This window comes from Girardinichthys multiradiatus, chromosome 6 (assembly GCF_021462225.1).
Source record: "Girardinichthys multiradiatus isolate DD_20200921_A chromosome 6, DD_fGirMul_XY1, whole genome shotgun sequence".
In the NCBI taxonomy this organism is placed as follows: Eukaryota; Metazoa; Chordata; class Actinopteri; order Cyprinodontiformes; family Goodeidae; genus Girardinichthys; species Girardinichthys multiradiatus.
The window spans coordinates 26,963,166-26,982,325 of NC_061799.1; the positions used below are offsets into that span (position 1 = coordinate 26,963,166).

The 19,160-nt window shown below is 40.8% G+C and overlaps 1 protein-coding gene across 8 annotated transcripts in view; it reads right to left on the minus strand.

The window, feature by feature from the left end:
* Positions 1 to 19,160, minus strand: part of LOC124869796 (voltage-dependent R-type calcium channel subunit alpha-1E-like) — a 101,854-nt gene that overhangs the window by 38,579 nt on the left and 44,115 nt on the right. For all 8 annotated transcript variants that reach the window (XM_047367927.1, XM_047367929.1, XM_047367932.1 and 5 more), the window contains 13 exons: positions 17,949 to 18,052; positions 12,984 to 13,142; positions 10,126 to 10,316; positions 9,929 to 10,032; positions 9,726 to 9,841; positions 7,710 to 7,763; positions 5,571 to 5,651; positions 4,287 to 4,496; positions 4,015 to 4,127; positions 3,567 to 3,679; positions 3,233 to 3,364; positions 2,874 to 2,943; positions 2,417 to 2,534 (listed from right to left, as the gene is read on the minus strand). In XM_047367927.1, coding sequence (XP_047223883.1) covers positions 2,417 to 2,534; positions 2,874 to 2,943; positions 3,233 to 3,364; positions 3,567 to 3,679; positions 4,015 to 4,127; positions 4,287 to 4,496; positions 5,571 to 5,651; positions 7,710 to 7,763; positions 9,726 to 9,841; positions 9,929 to 10,032; positions 10,126 to 10,316; positions 12,984 to 13,142; positions 17,949 to 18,052 — 1,565 coding nt within the window. The remainder of the gene's footprint in view (positions 1 to 2,416; positions 2,535 to 2,873; positions 2,944 to 3,232; positions 3,365 to 3,566; positions 3,680 to 4,014; positions 4,128 to 4,286; positions 4,497 to 5,570; positions 5,652 to 7,709; positions 7,764 to 9,725; positions 9,842 to 9,928; positions 10,033 to 10,125; positions 10,317 to 12,983; positions 13,143 to 17,948; positions 18,053 to 19,160) is intronic.

Genomic DNA, 19,160 nt, shown 5'->3' on the forward strand with positions numbered 1-19,160 from the left:
GATTCAGATCGGGGAGGCCATTCCTCCCGATCACGCCTCTCCAGGTGTCACTGTCGTTCCCCACGTGGGCGTTGAAGTCCCCCAGCAGAATAATGGAGTCCCCGGGAGGGGCACTATCCAGCACCCCCGACAGAGACGCCAAGAAGGCCGGGTACTCCGCACTGCCACTCGGCCCGCAGGCTGAAATGATAGTCAGAGACCTCTCCCCAACCCGAAGGCGCAGGGATACGACCCTCTCATCGACTGGGGTAAACCCCAACACGAGACGGCTGAGCTGGGGGGCAACAAGCAAACCCACACCAGCCTGCCGCCTCTCCCCGTGGGCCACTCCAAAGTAGAACAGAGTCCAACCCCTCTCAAGGAGATGGGTTCCAGAGCCCACGCTGTGCGTGGAGGCAAGCCAGACTATTTCTATTCGATATCTCTCGACCTCCCGCACAAGCTCAGGCTCCTTCCCCCCCAGCGAGGTGACATTCCAACTCTGCTGGAATGTCACCTCGCTGGGGGCGAAGGAGCCTGAGTAATTAAATAATTAAATTAAATATTTGATGCCAATGATAACTGAATGTAAACTTCTGACTGCAACTATAACAGCTCTTTAGCCCGCAGTACAGCTACAGGTCCTTCTCAAAATATTAGCATATTGTGATAAAGTTCATTATTCTCCATAATGTAATGATGAAAATTTAACATTCATATATTTTAGATTCATTGCACACTAACTGAAATATTTCAGGTCTTTTATTGTCTTAATATGGATGATTTTGGCATACAGCTCATGAAAACCCAAAATTCCTATCTCACAAAATTAGCATATTTCATCTGACCAATAAAAGAAAAGTGTTTTTAATACAAAAAACGTCAACCTTCAAATAATCATGTACAGTTATGCACTCAATACTTGGTCGGGAATCCTTTGGCAGAAATGACTGCTTCAATGCGGTGTGGCATGGAGGCAATCAGCCTGTGGCACTGCTGAGGTCTTATGGAGGCCCAGGATGCTTCGATAGCGGCCTTTAGCTCATCCAGAGTGTTGGGTCTTGAGTCTCTCAACATTCTCTTCACAATATCCCACAGATTCTCTATGGGGTTCAGGTAAGGAGAGTTGGCAGGCCAATTGAGCACAGTGATACCATGGTCAGTAAACCATTTACCAGTGGTTTTGGCACTGCGAGCAAGTGCCAGGTCGTGCTGAAAAATGAAATCTTCATCTCCATAAAGCTTTTCAACAGATGGAAGCATGAAGTGCTCCAAAATCTCCTGATAGCTAGCTGCATTGACCCTGCCCTTGATAAAACACAGTGGACCAACACCAGCAGCTGACACGGCACCCCAGACCATCACTGACTGTGGGTACTTGACACTGGACTTCTGGCATTTTGGCATTTCCTTCTCCCCAGTCTTCCTCCAGACTCTGGCACCTTGATTTCCGAATGACATGCAGAATTTGCTTTCATCCGAAAAAAGTACTTTGGACCACTTAGCAACAGTCCAGTGCTGCTTCTCTGTAGCCCAGGTCAGGCGCTTCTGCCGCTGTTTCTGGTTCAAAAGTGGCTTGACCTGGGGAATGCGGCGCCTGTAGCCCATTTCCTGCACACGCCTGTGCACGGTGGCTCTGGATGTTTCTACTCCAGACTCAGTCCACTGCTTCCGCAGGTCCCCCAAGGTCTGGAATCGGCCCTTCTCCACAATCTTCCTCAGGGTCCGGTCACCTCTTCTCGTTGTGCAGCGTTTTCTGCCACACTTTTTCCTTCCCACAGACTTCCCACTGAGGTGCCTTGATACAGCACTGTGGGAACAGCCTATTCGTTCAGAAATTTCTTTCTGTCTTACCCTCTTGCTTGAGGGTGTCAATAGTGGCCTTCTGGACAGCAGTCAGGTCGGCAGTCTTACCCATGATTGGGGTTTTGAGTGATGAACCAGGCTGGGAGTTTTAAAGGCCTCAGGAGTCTTTTGCAGGTGTTTAGAGTTAACTCGTTGATTCAGATGATTAGGTTCATAGCTCGTTTAGAGACCCTTTTAATGATATGCTAATTTTGTGAGATAGGAATTTTGGGTTTTCATGAGCTGTATGCCAAAATCATCTGTATTAAGACAATAAAAGACCTGAAATATTTCAGTTAGTGTGCAATGAATCTAAAACATATGAATGTTAAATTTTCATCATTACATTATGGAAAATAATGAACTTTATCACAATATGCTAATATTTTGAGAAGGACCTGTATAAGGGGCTATTTTAGTACATTTCGCAGTTAATGCTTTTCTATTTTTGCATGGTAGAGCTTCTCTTGCAATTGAATTTTTGAAGAATGCTTTAATGCCGCTTTTATCTGAATTATTTCAAAAGTGATGGTGCACAAGCATCCTGGTTACATCAGAGCTCTTTGTCCACTTCTAAGGTCAACAAGGATACAGTTACCGAACAGAGTGAGCACTATAAAATAGATGGATGACCACATGCCGTACTGAACGCCTCCTTGCGAGCGGATTCCATTATACATAACCTCGTTCCAGTCCTCACCAGTCAGAATCTGCAGGTGATTAAGGTACAGAACATATAGCAGAAATAATTACTCTGTACCCCCATTTTTGATAACAATACAGTATTTAAAAGGGTGACGAGATAATAATTACTATGGGTTCTGGTCAAAACACTCTTTCACAGTGCAGTTGGTTTGAAACAGATCTGATGTGGACTAATATTCATGTGCGCATATGTGTGCTTGAATGCGTGGGACGATAGCGGAGGCAGGGGGCGGAGAGCGACTGAGCAGAGTTGTTTAATCTGCGCCTGGGGTGAGAAATATCCCAGGGTGCAATGTGTCATGGAGAGCAGGCAGGATGGGGATGGGGATCTGTGGGAGCCAAACCTGAAACACTGTCATGATGGCAGCTGGAAACGTGTCAAAGTTGGTGGGAGTGTAATCTTCAAAGATGAACCTAGAGGGAAAGGAGATAGAGGCAGGGTCAGATATGACCAAGGAGGAAAAACAGGAGGAGGAAGGAGAAGAGGAGGAGGAGGATGCAGAGAGCTATTTTCATCCGGACATAGCGCTTCTTCATTTTCATGTTCTTCCTTCAAAAAAGCCATTGAGGAAACAGCTGTTGCATTTCTAAGCTGGTAAATACTGCTACTGAACTCCCGCATGATCGGAAGTGTAGGTTAAAACAAACTGAAAAATGGAAACTAGTTGTATAAAAACTCACAATAAAGGATGCCAATACAAACCTTCCTCCAAAAAGCTGCATTCCAAGCAATGCAAACACCACAGTGAAGAGAAAGAGAAGGAAAAGCAGGCTGATGATGGACTTCATGGAGCTCATCAGTGAAACAACCAGGTTCCTGAGAGAAGCCCAGTACCTGGCAAGAAAAATAAATATTAGAAACATCAATTTCTCTAAAACCAGGGTTTCTATAACATCTTACAAAATCATAAGAGGTTTTAGGTCTCACAATCTTAATTTTAGGTGTTGAAAATCACTTTTTTGTACTAGATCTTAAATTACATAACATTAACGTGTTTTTGTTTTTATTTTCATGTTTTTAAGACTGACAAACTCACTTGGTGATTTTGAATATTCTCAGAAGTCTCAGCGCCCTCAGCACACTGATGCCAAATGACATACTGGGCCTAAAGAAGCCCCAGACCACCTCAAAGATGCTCCCGATAATGACCTGCAAAACAAGTCACACATAAAGACCGAAACAAATGGCTGTTGTTAAGGAAAGTTTAGGTATGGGTGGGATATGTTTAGATCTTACCAGCTCAAGCAGAAAACTTGCAGTGATAATGTAAGTTTGCAGGTTGGTCTTTTTTGGTTCGAGTTATAATTGAGTTATAGTCTAAAAGACTATGCAATTGTTTATTCCAAGTAATTTATTAAACTTATAATGCCAAGTGCATGCCCTGAATCCTTAATTGTGAAGCATGAAAATCAAACTTTTTTCTATATTCTGCTTTTGTTTTTCTACAGTTACATGGAGACAGAATAAAGGGTGAAGAATCTCACCCCACAGTCAAAGCAGTTGAAAGATGAATGGAAGTAGAGCCGGAAACCCAGACCGTACATTTTCAAAAACATCTCAGCGAGAAACAGCCCGAGGAACACAAACTCTGCATAGTCTGCAGATCAGAAGAAAACCAGAGCCAGCCATGTCAAGAAGTACAATGAGGGAGCATAAAATCACAAACAGCTACATCATTAAACATGACCTAATCTTTTTTTCTGTTAGGTGTTAGTTAAAAGAAAAACCCTGTCAGCTGTTCATGAGCGAAACACACAGAGGATGATGGTCAGCCAGTCTGGCTGGTCATGGTGCACGATGGCTACGCAGATGGTGTTAAGAGCCACCAGACTGAGGACCATCAAGTAGAAAGTGTCCGTCTTCACCATGCGGCGGATGGAGATGCGCAACATTCGCTCTTTACGTCGCAGGTAGGCAGCTGGGCCACGACGGCCGCTGCGAAAATTCATTCTTGATCTTGACATGCCTAAATATGGGGAAAAAAAGCAGACATCAGTGGAGGGAGTAAAAAGGATTTAATACCAATTTTTGCTCAAAATTAAAGGGATAGTTTTCTTTAGGGAAAATGCAGAATACAGCACCCTCCACAATTACTGACAACCCTGGTGAAAACGTTTGAAATGTCTTAAAATGAGTTCCTCCTATTGTGAGCATAATCTTAGAATGAAAAATTCACACCAGTTCTCTGATTGTGATCTTTAAATTTTCTACCCTCCATTTTCACTCTGCTCAGATCCTGTGGTGGCAAGATAAATTTGGGTGTTTATCTAGCCTTGTTTGTCACAGTTACTTTCTAATTGAATGGCATGTTTTCTTTTCTTTCCCATTTTGAAGAATGGCTAATAGAAATGGGCCTCTGTGTATTTACAGCCCAGTAAAATATAAAGTCATGGGTTACTAATTAAAAGCTCTGAGACCCTTTGTGAAATGCAACATTTATTGTTATTTTGTGGGAGTTTTTAGGGCTGATAATAAATGTGCCGCCAGTGATTTTATAAAAAAAAAAAAAAAAAAAATTATTCCTATACCTGGAATTTTTATTCCAAGCTGAAAAAAATTACTCAAATTAACGGTTGGATTTTGCTAAGAGATTTTTGTGAGATTATTTGACTACAGGGAAGGCAATAAACGTGGAACATGCTGTATCTAAAAAGGTGAAGAACTGAGCAGTAGGACACTGGTCTACACTGTAAGTTATAATTAAATTAAATCATCTTTATTGGTCATTGCATATGTACATTACAACGAAATTTCTCCTCTGCATTTAACCCATCCCTTATAGGGAGCAGTGGGCTGCCATTGTGCGACAGAAACTTAGCTGCTGATCGTACTTAATGGGTATATAATGTGGTTACCACCTACTACTGCAGTTATTTTTCATTCACAGTTAAATCATATCGTGAATACATTTTACAGTCAAGCAAAGATTTTACTTCAGATTTTACAAATCCTGCAGGTTTTTTGAACTATAACTGGAGGCCTCTATGTTGTCTAAGTTCAGCTGTAAGTTAAAAAGAAATGAGAAATGTCCTTGACTTACTGGCGGTGGACATGTCTGTGTACTTGTCACTTCCTGGTGCGGCTCTCCGTGCACCTGTCTTTTTACTCGCTCTTTTCAGCACTGAAAAAAAAATACAAAATGGAGAAAATGAATTTAGACCTCCTTGTGAAACAGTAAGTTTTAAATAAGACAAAGAAATGTTAACTGTTGCTCAATGTGGGTTTAATTTCTAATCAGATGTATGAATTTACAAATTCCACATTTTTCTATTGCTAAACTAATGAAGTTTAGTTAAGTACTGTACAGGTCCTTCTCAAAATATTAGCATATTGTGATAAAGTTCATTATTTTCCATAATGTAATGATGAAAATTTAACATTCATATATTTTAGATTCATTGCACATTAACTGAAATATTTCAGGTCTTTTATTGTCTTAATATGGATGATTTTGGCATACAGCTCATGAAAACCCAAAATTCCTATCTCACAAAATTAGCATATCATTAAAAGGGTCTCTAAACGAGCTATGAACTTAATCATCTGAATCAACGAGTTAACTCTAAACACCTGCAAAATATTCCTGAGGCCTTTAAAACTCCCAGCCTGGTTCATCACTCAAAACCCCAATCATGGGTAAGACTGCCGACCTGACTGCTGTCCAGAAGTTCACTATTGACACCCTCAAGCAAGAGGGTAAGACACAGAAAGAAATTTCTGAACGAATAGGCACCTCAGTGGGAAGTCTGTGGGAAGGAAAAAGTGTGGCAGAAAACGCTGCACAACGAGAAGAGGTGACCGGACCCTGAGGAAGATTGTGGAGAAGGGCCGATTCCAGACGTTGGAGGACCTGCGGAAGCAGTGGACTGAGTCTGGAGTAGAAACATCCAGAGCCACCGTGCACAGGCGTGTGCAGGAAATGGGCTACAGGTGCCGCATTCCCCAGGTCAAGCCACTTTTGAACCAGAAACAGCGGCAGAAGCGCCTGACCTGGGCTACAGAGAAGCAGCACTGGACTGTTGCTCAGTGGTCCAAAGTACATTTTTCGGATTAAAGCAAATTCTGCATGTCATTCGGAAATCAAGGTGCCAGAGTCTGGAGGAAGACTGGGGAGAAGGAAATGCCAAAATGCCAGAAGTCCAGTGTCAAGTACCCACAGTCAGTGATGGTCTGGGGTGCCGTGTCAGCTGCTGGTGTTGGTCCACTGTGTTTTATCAAGGGCAGGGTCAATGCAGCTAGCTATCAGGAGATTTTGGAGCACTTCATGCTTCCATCTGCTGAAAAGCTTTATGGAGATGAAGATTTCATTTTTCAGCACGACCTGGCACCTGCTCACAGTGCCAAAACCACTGGTAAATGGTTTACTGACCATGGTATCACTGTGCTCAATTGGCCTGCCAACTCTCCTGACCTGAACCCCATAGAGAATCTGTGGGATATTGTGAAGAGAACGTTGAGAGACTCAAGTCCCAACACTCTGGATGAGCTAAAGGCCGCTATCGAAGCATCCTGGGCCTCCATAAGACCTCAGCAGTGCCACAAGCTGATTGCCTCCATGCCACGCCCCATTGAAGCAGTCATTTCTGCAAAAGGATTCCCGACCAAGTACTGAGTGCATAACTGTACATGATTATTTGAAGGTTGACGTTTTTTGTATTAAAAACACTTTTTTTTTATTGGTCGGATGAAATATGCTAATTTTGTGAGATATTTTGGGTTTTCATGAGCTGTATGCCAAAATCATCCGTATTAAGACAATAAAAGACCTGAAATATTTCAGTTAGTGTGCAATGAATCTAAAATATATGAATGTTAAATTTTCATCATGACATTATGGAAAATAATGAACTTTATCACAATATGCTAATATTTTGAGAAGGACCTGTATATTTAAAGCACTGTACAATATTCATCTGTGATATTTATCACAAGTCATAATTATATTGCTTCTATGCATATAAATGCATATAATTGAAATAAATAAATTGTGTTATGTTGTTTGTATTGCTTTTTTGTCAGCACCACAACAATTAATAAATCTGTGACATTATTCCCAGACTTTTGAGGCAAATTGAATGCACAATTATTATGTTTGAATTGTAACAGACATTGAGTCTGTAATAATCTTTTTATTACATTCATGTAATAAGGGTGGTTTTCCAACATTTCAGTAACTTACCATCTAATGGGGATCTGCCTGAACTTTTATTTTCCTCTGCAAGCATGACTTCCTCTGTAATACAATAAAGCTGGATGTTACACACAAAGAAACAATTCAAACCTTAAGAAGTACAGCTGTAGAGTTCTCAGGGTTGAATAGTTTAGGATGTCTGCAAACATTTGCAGGAACTGATGTAAGCTCTACCCTAAGAGGCCGGTCTGACCTTCTCTGAAGACTGATTTCTCAGTCTCTTATGTTCTATTTCTCTTTTCTTCTCCTTCTTCCCACACTCTCCCACATTTGTGCACACATAACTATGCACAGTGTCTACATCGTGCACACGCTCGGGCATGTAAACAGTGAGATACATACGTACATGAACACAAATTTAAGTCAGTGAGTCACTATCACCTTTTTCTCACCCTCTGCTTGCGTGGGAGACAAGCAATGTAGAATGCCATTACAGCACTGCATGTTTCTGCTCCTCAACTCTGCTACTCTGAAGATCAAAAACCCTGGCAGAGCAGTCATTTTCCAAAACAGGGTAAGGCTTGGGTACTTCATGCAGCTTTGAGTAAGGTTTAAAGCCAAAGATGCATTTCATGTTATTAATTTATGACATTACTACAAGATGTAGATTTACCTTTTTAGTAACAAGACCAAAATGACTTATTTACTAAAAGCAGCTTAATCTGTTCTGCCTAAATATTATAGTTTTTCAGTGGAATTCAGTTAAACACATCGACCCACCTGGATCTTACTGGTTAAAGAAATACCCTTTCAATAGAAGATGCACCTGTCCTAGTGCTTCTGTGTTTGGCTGTGTTCCTTTTAAGGGCGGAGTTATTGATGGAGCTATAGTTGACATTAATCTTACGTACTTCTTTAGTTTTTCTTTCCATAGGAAGTAGTCCTGGCCTTTTGCTTCTGTATTTGGCTGTGTTTTATCCTGGATGGAGTCCATGATGCAGATATTGCTACCCCTGACTTTGTTAGTCTTTGTTTTTCTTTAAATAGAAAGTACTCCTGACCCAATAATTCTACTGTAGCTGTTTTTCTCTCCGGGACAAAGCAATAGATGTAGTTTTTGCTGCCCTCAATGATGTGTACTCTCCCTTTGGTCTTTCCTATAGAAGGTACACCTGACCCAGTGCTTCTGTGTTTGGCTGTGCCTCTTTCCATGAGGTAAGCAACAGAGCTATTGCTGCCATTAATTTTGTAAGCTGTCTTTGTTTTTTTCCTATGTATTTCCTATAGAAGGGACACCTACCCCAGTGATTATATGTTTAGTTTTGTCTCCTTTCCCAGATGGTTTAATTGTTCTTTTCCATAAAAAGTCCAGTGCTTCTTTGTTTGTTCTATTTGTCCCTCCTGTCCTTTCAAGCAGCAGAAGGCTCACACCAAGCCTGGTTCTACTGGGGGTCTCTTCCTGTTTAACCACAGGCTTGCTTAGTAGGGATTGCTGCAAATTCAACAACTTGATGCAGTCATCTGGGCTTCCTCAAATATATAACGTTTTATCTATCTATGGTGTTTTATGATCGACTGAATTCGACCCTGCTATAATTTTGCATTCCGCTGGACTTTAATTTTATCTGAATCTGACTATATGATTAGACTTTATTGGAATAAGTTTGATTTATCTGAATTCAACTTGGACCAAATTGTATTCTAGTTGGGTAAGAACTGAACATGCTTGTCTTGTAAAGTGCATTAAGTTTCTATTTGTTGTGAATTATTAAATTATTATTTTATTTTACTGTGAAGTTCTTTGGTAACTCTATTGTATGTAATAGTGCTATAATAATAAAGACGGATTGATTGACATTATAAACAGCAGAACTAAACTGAGTTACTAAATTAAGTGTTTATATTTGTAATTTAATAGGGTGGAATGCTGTGCTATTTTTGCACTAACATGTTTAAAAAACTATATTCTAACTTACTACTGTTTAGGAAAATCTAATTAGGTAATAACTGTATTACCCAGTACTACCAAATGGTAAGATGCAAAGTTTTTCTGCGTCCCAGTACCTGCCCTGTCTATCCAGGCTCGGTAGCCATTCAGTTCTCTTTCCACCTGCTGCTGACGACGTAACTTCATAAAGGCTCTCCTGTTCTCCACCCTCTCCCTTTCCTTGGCAAATTCTCTGAGGAAACAGGAAACAACTGTCTTACTCCACAATACTTACACCATAAGAATATTTCTTTGCAAACATAGGAAAAAGCCCACTCACCCTGACAGAACTCCCAGCACTAGATTCAAGACAAAGAATGAGCCAATAATGATGAGAGGAATGAAGTACATCCAGTTCCATGTTGGACCCAGAGCATCATTGGTCTGCAATGTCAGTAATGGTAAAATTATTAAACTTTAACTGTACTCAGTCTGATGTATTATGGCCTACTATTTGACCTGTCTGCTTGGACTCACGTTGTACAGCACGGCTGTCCAACCCTCCATGGTAATGCACTGGAAGACAGTGAGAACAGCAAACAGGATGTTGTCAAACTGCGTGATTCCGTCATTGGGCCCGATCCAGGTGTCGTTGCAGTCGTACTTTTCCGGACACTTCCTCACCCCACATGCAAATGCCAACTCTGATGAGTCAACAGTCTCATTATCTAAAAATAAAAATAAGGCACAGCTATTGAGTATGTGAAATTGAGATGCATTGATAATGCATGCAGTAACACTAGCACTAATATGGTAAATTTTCAATAAAACTATAAAACATGATAAAACTGAACTCAAATGTTAAATACACGGATGGCCAATAAAGCTGAGATCTAGAGGTTAAACTGAGAAAACACCAAACCAGACAGGTTGTTCAATATAAATAAACTTTTTTGAAACAGTTTGATAGGAATTTTTGCAAAAATGTCAAATCAGTTCACTGAAAGTTAAGCAGATGTTTTATACAAACCGGTGGTTTGTATAAAACACCAAAAAAAACCTATCAGTACAATATTATTATATAGCTCACTTGCTTAAAGCCTCCAGCTGTCTGTTTCACATGTTGGTGGTGAAAAATGTTAACACATAACACAATTTAATTAAATTCCCTTTGGGATTAATAAAGTATTTTTTGAATTGAATTGTATAAAATTGAATTGAATTGAATTCTATTGAAAGTGTGTTGTTGTTTACTGTGCATCCATGAGAGACAAAGAAGACTAGTTTTAAGCTCAAGATATTTTTTAACTAGACACAGTAGCAATTAATATTTTGTTGTGCTCCTCCACTGAAATCAATTTTTGTTTTTTTCACATTCAGAGTGCAGAGAGACCCGAGGTCTCAGCCAACATGTGTATGTGGGCCCCGTATGGATTTATCTCAGTCTGGATTGTTACATAGTGAGCCAATGGGCATCTTGCATGGTAACCATTCTGGTTCACTAATTACGATATCAGAACTGGGGCAGTAAGGCACTCTATGTAGGTCTTAACTGGCTCTCAAAGGGGTATTAGGAAAATCCGCTCCTGGACAACACATCCAGCATCCATATGGGTCAAGTTTGGGTTTTCTTGTATCAAATCTATTAAACCGAATACCATGGGCCTATTATGCAACCTATAGACAATCATTTTTGGGGCCTACCCATATGGGGCCAAGGAGTAAATGTGCTTACAGTACCTTGTTAAAGCACTTATATCACTTGGAACTTTTTTTTTTTCAAGTGAGAACCACAAACTTCAATGTATATTAGACAGATTATATGTGATAGACTAACACAAAACAGTACATAATTGTGAAGAAGTAAGTTATGTGTTGTGTTCTATGTCTTTTGCAAAAAGAATCTGAAAAATGTGCTGTGCTGTTGTATTTTGTACAAAAAAATATATATAGCGTGCGCACGAAATACTAATTCGTTCCCACGAAATACTAATTCGTTCCCACGAAATACTAATTAATTCCCACGAAATACTAATTCGTTCCTACGAAGTACTTATTTGTGACCACAACACAGGTATAACGTGCGCACAAAATACTGGTGCTGGGGTGCTCTAACCTAACGTTACAATATGTTGAGGTTTGTGGTTGTAATGTGAGTAAATATGAAAGTTATACGGTCCCTGACCAGGTCCCTGACCTGTCTGATGTGTTCCTTGGTCTTCCTGATGCGAAACGTTCATAGGTACAGTATAACGTGCACCTGAATTTACACTTCATGGGAAAGAATTAATATTTCATGAGAACAAATTAGTATTTCGTGCGCACGTAGATATTTTTTTCCCCATGTCAGTTCCCGGCACCATAATTTTGCCACTGACTTGTCTGCTGTATCTTGGTCTTCTTGATGCTTTGTTTACTTGTTTTTCTCTGGGAAACTTCTGAGGCCTTCACAGAATAGTCGTATTTACACTGGGATTAAATTACAAATAGTCGGACACTCTTTACTAATTAAGTGACCTCTGAAGGTAATTGCATCGTATTTTTATTTAGAAGACTTAGAGTAAATCGGTCTGACTTCATATGCATAACACACTTTTTGGATGTTTTTTTTCTAAAACCATTTATAATTTTTCTTGCACTACTTTGTGTTGGTCTATCACATCAAATCTCCAATAAAGTACATTGAAGTTTATGTTGGTAGTATGCTAAAATGCAAAATAGTTCAAGTGGTGTGAATATTTCTGCAAGGTACCACTTATGTAAAATCAGGGTTATTGGTTTTAATAGGGTTATTGTTTTTTTTTTTTTTATATCTGTTAAAACTCTGAATGAACAGGATCAGAACTTTTGAGGGAAAAAACTGTGAAATAAAAAGTTAGGAGGAATTAGTTTTCTTCTGAATTTCATTCGGGGTTTGTATCTAAATCCATCTCAGAGCAGGGCAATGACAGTAAATGGTACAGTGTGCTGTGTGGTTATAGAGCAGTTGTTGACTAATTAAGTGGTAGCAAAATCAGCCAGCATCAACTCTAATAATACCTCTGAGCTTGCTGTTACTGTAATCAATAAAGCCCTCAAACCAAGATATTCACACCCTCTCTTTGAGAAAATTGACTTAAACCACATGTTTACCATACTTGCTGGTAAATTAGTCTCTGTTGGTCATAAATAATCCAAAAACATACTCTGGGGATATTGGTTTGCAGCTAGTGGTCGGTAGAAATAGGTACACTTAAAAACAGCACGCCTGAAAAGGAGTTCAAACCAGGATTCAGCATTTTACATCCAAATTGATGGATCTCATAGCGCGTTTAAATAGCTTTTATCAACTATGATGGAACTAAAGATAGTTTCTAGTTTCTAAACACATTGTTTGCATTGTATAAGGGTTTTACCAAGAATTTCGTCTGATGGCAGGCAGGTGTGATGAAGCTTTCCACTGTAGAACTCCAGGCCGATGATTGCAAACATGAGGATGGCGAAGAACAAGAGAAGGCCGATCTGAAGCAGTGGGATCATGGCCTTCATGATGGACTTCAGCACAATCTGTAAGCCTGAGGGAAGTGATTAAAAGGTGAACAAAAACTCACAAATAACAGAATAACAGATCACAGCTTTTCCTCAGTTGTTCTAATTGTATTGCCTTTTTTTACAACTAGTATGTTAGAAAAGACACAATTTTAAAGAGTAAATAAAAAACCGTTTCTTAGACTTTATCTTCATGGAAGAAGAAGCTCAAATTCTGAGGCTTCCAACATTGCAGTATCATATGAAAGGTATTATAAGGTAATTATAGGATATCTCTTAAAAGGATGCTTATCTTAGAGTATAGAATAAAAATAATTTCTGTTTATAAGAAAATACTCTAGGTGCTTTTAGACTTTTGCAGAACCTTTCGTTAACTCTTGGAAGAAGTAACCCTTTTTTCTCTGTGTGTCTCCACCACTGGAACTACAAACTATTTTTAGAACTCGTTATACATTCTTGCCTTGGAGAAGATATTCACTCTTTGTGACAGCAATCATCTGTGAAGGGATTGTTTCAGACAGCAAATGTGTGTGGTGAACCCTTGGGAGCTCAGGGGTGATGTGAGGTATAAAGCCAAAGAGAGTCGATGTGTTTTCTACTTATATGAAATGATGAACTTACTAAATGATGATGAAATGTTTGACCAGAGTTTAATTGCTATATTATATACCACACCTATTTGTCTACACGTATTTATGAAGTCAAAAGGAATTAAAACAAATTTGTATCACAACATTTTATTTATTATACCAGGGGCAGTTTTGATCAAAGTCTATGTACAGTCTCTTTAGACACAAGTACTCTTCATAAAATGACAAACAAGCAGATACAGCATTCTGGATAAAACATACACTCACTGGCCACTTTATTAGGACCCTCTTTTTTCTTCAAAACTTTCTTAGTTCTTTATGGCATAGATTCAACAACGTGTCACAAACATTTCTCAGAGATTTGTGGTTTAGATACTGCAATTTTGTCAACCTCACATCCATGATGCAAATCTTTTGTTCTGCCACATCTAAAAGGTGCCTATATGGATTAAGATCTGGTGGCTGTGGAAGCTATTGTTGAAGAGAAGACTCTCTGTGATGTTCAACAATCGTGTTTGAGATCATTTTAACTTTGTGACATGGTAATTAATCATGCTGGAAGTATGCATCAGAAGAAAGGTCCACTTTGATCATAGACAGACAGACATGGTCAGCAACAACAATCAGGTGGCATTTAAACAATGCTCAATTTGTACTTAGGGCCCCAAGCGTACCAAGGGAATATCCCTCTCACCATTACTTTATCCTCACCAGCCAACCATTCTTACAAAGTAGGATGGATACATGCTTTGATGACGTTTCACCAAATTCGGATCCTGCCATCTCATTGTTGCAATTGAAATCAAGACTCATCAGACCAGCAACGTCTTTGCAATCTGTTGTCAACCCGTTTGCTAAAGCTGTAAAAATTGTGGCCTCAGTTTCCTGTTCTTAGCTGATAGGTGCGTCACCTAATGTGGTCTTCTCCTGCTCTATCTGTTTCAATGTGTTGCTCGATCGAAGCTGGCTCCTGCATAATTTCATTGTAATAAGTGGTCATTAGAGTTAATGTTGCCTTCCTATGATTTTGAAACCCTTGTGCTCATTCTCTTTCCATTTCACTTTACCCTCTCTATTTAGCAGAAGGGTCACACAAAAGCTAAATGGAAAAGGGAAAGTGTTAAGAGAATGCACAGGGACAAGAAAGGTCATGGAAATACTAAATGGAGATGGTAAAATAAAAAGAAAATGCAATTACAAAAAGGACTTGAAAATGTAAGGTGAAAAAGGAATGACCTTTTTAAATGTTTGATAATGAAATGTTTGCCTGGTTGGGCAAACTCCCATGAACCCTCGAGTACCCTGTAGGGGGTATAGAGCTGGTCCAGTGTTCCACGGCCGGGAGGAAAACCACACTGCTCCTCCTGAAGCCGGGGTTTGACTATCGGCCGGACTCTCCTCTCCAATACCCTGGCGTAGGCCTTCACAGGGAGGCTGAGGAGTGTGATCCCCCTGTAGTTGGAACATACCCTCTGGTCACCCTTCTTAAGTAGGGGGACTACCACCCCAGTCTGCCAATCCAGAGGCACTGTCCCCATCTGCCACGCAATGTTGAAGAGGCGTGTCAACCATGACAGCCCCACAACATCCAGAGATTTGAGGTACTCAGGGCGGATCTCATCCAACCCCGAAGCCCTGCCACCGCGGAGCTTTTTAACCACCTCGGTGACTTCAGCCTGGGTGATGAAAGAGTCCAACCCCGAGTCCCCAGCCTCTGTTTCCACCAGGGAATGGCAGGATTGAGGAGATCCTCGAAGTACTCCTTCCACCGCCCGATAATGTCCCCAGTCGAGGTCAGCAGCTCCCCACCCCCACTGTAAACAGTGTTGGTGAAGCACTGTTTGCCAGAATCGCTTCGGGGCCAACCGATAGTCCTTTTCTATGGCCTCACCGAACTCCTCCCAGGTCCGAGTTTTTGCCTCTGCCACCGCCCGGGCCGCGGCACGCTTGGCCCCCGGTACCCGTCAGCCGCTTCAGGAGTCCCACAAGCCAACCACAGCCGATAGGACTCTTTCTTCAGCTTGCCACCGTGACAGGCACCGCAGACTTTAAGGCCACAGCTACGGGCAGCAGCATCGACAATAGATGCGGAGAACATAGTCCATTCAGACTATATGTCTCCAACATCCCCCAGAAACTGGTCAAACTTGAATACATCCCTGGCCGAGGGCTCAGCCAGATGTTCCCAGCAGACTCTCGCTATGTGCTTGGGCCTGCCAAGTCTGCCTGGCTTTCTTCTCTTCCAGCAGATCCAACTCACCACCAGGTGGTGATTAGTGGAGAGCTCAGCCCCTCTCTTCAACCTAGTGTACAGAACATGCGGCCGAAGGACTGACGATACGACAACAAAGTCGATCATCGACCTCCTGCCTAGGGTGTCCTGGTGCCAAGTGCACTGATGGACATCCTTATGCTTGAACATGGTGTACATTATGGACAATCCGTGACTAGCACAGAAGTCCAATAACAAAACACAAGTCAGATTCAGATCGGGGAGGCCATTCCCCCCGATCACACCTCTCAAGAAGGCCGGGTTCTCCGCACTACCACTCAGCCCGTAAGCCGAAACGACAGTAAAAGACCTGTCCCCAACCCGCCGAGGTCTCCACCTTCGTCTGCCGCCCAATCCTTTTTGCACCGGTCCCTCATGGTTCCCCCTGCAGGTGGTGGGCCCACTGGGGGATGGCCTCGCGTCTCTCCTTCGGGCTTTGCCTGGCCCGGTCCCGTGAGGAGCAACCCAGCCACCAGGTGCTCTCTGACGGGTCCCAACCCGAGGCCTTGCTCCTGGGTGGGACCCCAGCTCCAGAGTACCGGGCAACGTCACGTCCCTCAATTGTGTGGTCCTCATGAGGGTGTCTTGAACTGCTCTTTGTCTGACCCGTCACCTAGAGCCTGTTTGCCATGGGAGACCCTACCAGGGGCATTTAAGCACCAGACAACATAGCCTCTAGGATCATTCGAGCACTCAAACCCCTCCACCACGTTAAGGTGGCGGTTCCGGTTATTTCCTTATACTGAAAAGGAAATAAAAATATCCGTATTCCTTTTGGTGTCCGAAAGTGCACAATTTAATAAAAGGCTATTACCGTAGATGTCAATGGAATGCTCTGTGCACAATGAGACAGGCAATTAGGCAGTTAAATATTTGTTTGTTTACCATACAGCAGTTGACTGATTTTCTGGAAATATATTGTAAAAGGAAAACAAGTATTTTCTTAAAAATGCAGAGCTATCCAAATATCTAAATATAAATGTCATTCTATTATTTTTATTAAGTCATTGTTCTTTTTATTTTCATCTTTATCTAATCAAATATTCAGGAAACAGGGTTTTATTCACAAAACCATTTATTCTCAACTGTAAGTTGGGACCCAAAAGTGGGTCTCAGATCAGTTTTAAGTGGGTCACAGGGCTTTGTTAAACATGCTAGAGGGAAAAAATACAATCAATATTAGTGGAGTTTGGCATTTGTATACTCCTAAACAGTAGGAGGTGATAGCAGCCTGTAATGTTAGTTAAATTTTGGAAAATGTTTTAATTAAATTTATTTTGACCCAAATGTTTGCAATTTGGGTCACCCTGTGTGCGTGTTGATGCTATACAAAAACAGAGGCACTGCAGTAACTTAAGGTTGTAATAATGTGTCTTGCATATTTTAGCACATTTTAACAAAACTGTGATAATACTGATAACTGCACAGTGTGCATGGGAACTTGATGCAGGTGATCCTGATGAAAAGAAGGGACACTTTCAGGGAGTAAAAGGCTGGGAACAACTGATTTCACAGTTAAATGGACCAAATAGGATTTTATGACCCTATGTTTAACAGAAAAATAACATATTGAATCATCTACTAAAAGATGCTACATGACTTCAGCCCTCTTTTTTCTGCAAACATAAATACAAATAGATTAAAGCTTGTGAAGTTATGTTGTCTTTTTACTGCTTCTTGGAAGTAACTCAAAGAATCATTTGATCTTAAATGGCTTATGATCATCAAAACACATGTAATTTAAAGATATTCTGTCAGCTTTGTATTCATATTACGAAAATCTACTTGAACATGCTTCTATTTAAAGGTTAACACAAATTTATCAAAGCAGAAAAGATTCACGTAGTTAGTTGTGCAGAAATGTACACTATCTTTTTTTAGTGCTTCTTTTGTGCAGATACTATTTTTGCTTTACTGAGAAAAACATTCAGGTGCAATATCTGATGGTTAAAGGTCAGTAAGTGACTCACTGGGGATCCCAGAGACGAGTTTGAGTGGTCTTAGGACTCGCACAGCCCTTAGGGTCCGAAGATCGACAGGGATGTTCATGTGGGCTCCAGCAGTGGCCAGAATCCTAGAGGACACACAAATTATAGTTGTGGCATGTGTTTAAAGATATTGAAATGTTGGGAATGGTAGACTTACAGTACAATATTGTATTTGTGCAACCACTGAGTCATTTTAACACAATATTTGAGACATTTAAAACACACCCATGAGCATCTAAATCTGTTTCTAAAACTTTCTCTAGATCAATGATTTTTGTCTGTGGTGTCCGAAAAAGGTAACAAAATGAAACAAATGAATGTCATTGAAGAACAGTGTCTAGAAACAAGTCATTCACTTTAAAAGCGGGGAAAAAATCTAATTGTGAACTTATTTCATAAAACAGAGAAAGCTGCACAGCCGGTGAGTGGTGCAGTGTTTTCATTAAATGTACCAGACTTGCATGGCGAGAGACAAAGAATGCTCAGCCACATTCACCTGGCAGGCATTTCTACTCACATCTTCCAACGCACACATCGAAGTGCCTCCACCTACACACAAACACTGAGAAACAGCAGCAGGAGCAACTGACTCGCTGTAGCTTACAAGAGAAACCACATGTGGATGTTTCCCATAAGACAGCAAAACTGAAATACCTGAAAAGAATCATTTCTACTAGAAGTAACCCAAGAGAAAAAATATTCTCTTCATTAATGCTTTAATGAGGAAAAGGTCAGGAACCACTGTTAATTAGCTTTACAAAGACTACAAATTTACTTCTGAAATCGGATATTTTTATCAGATTTCACCATTTCGCTCATTTACACAAACAGAAACAAGCAAATATACAAACTTATAAAATCTTTGGACGGGGCTGGGAAGTGGGGGGGAGGGTATATATATATATATGTGTGTGTGAACAGGGAGTAGAAAGCACATGGCAGAAACTCAAGTGTAAACCCACGCAAAATCTCTCCTGAAAGCAGTGGGAGGGAGAGAGGCCAAGCAAGTGAGTGAATGAGTGAGGCTGTGTTCGCACTAAAGCAGAGAAATCTGAACATGCTCTCACCATGTTCAGAACCTTTTCTAAAGGGTTACTGCTGGTGCAAAATGCTGCGCGGGCTGACCGCCTCGTTACGATCAATTGTCAAAGATTTTTCAGAGTCATAACGACTAAAGCTAAGCAACGTTCTTGA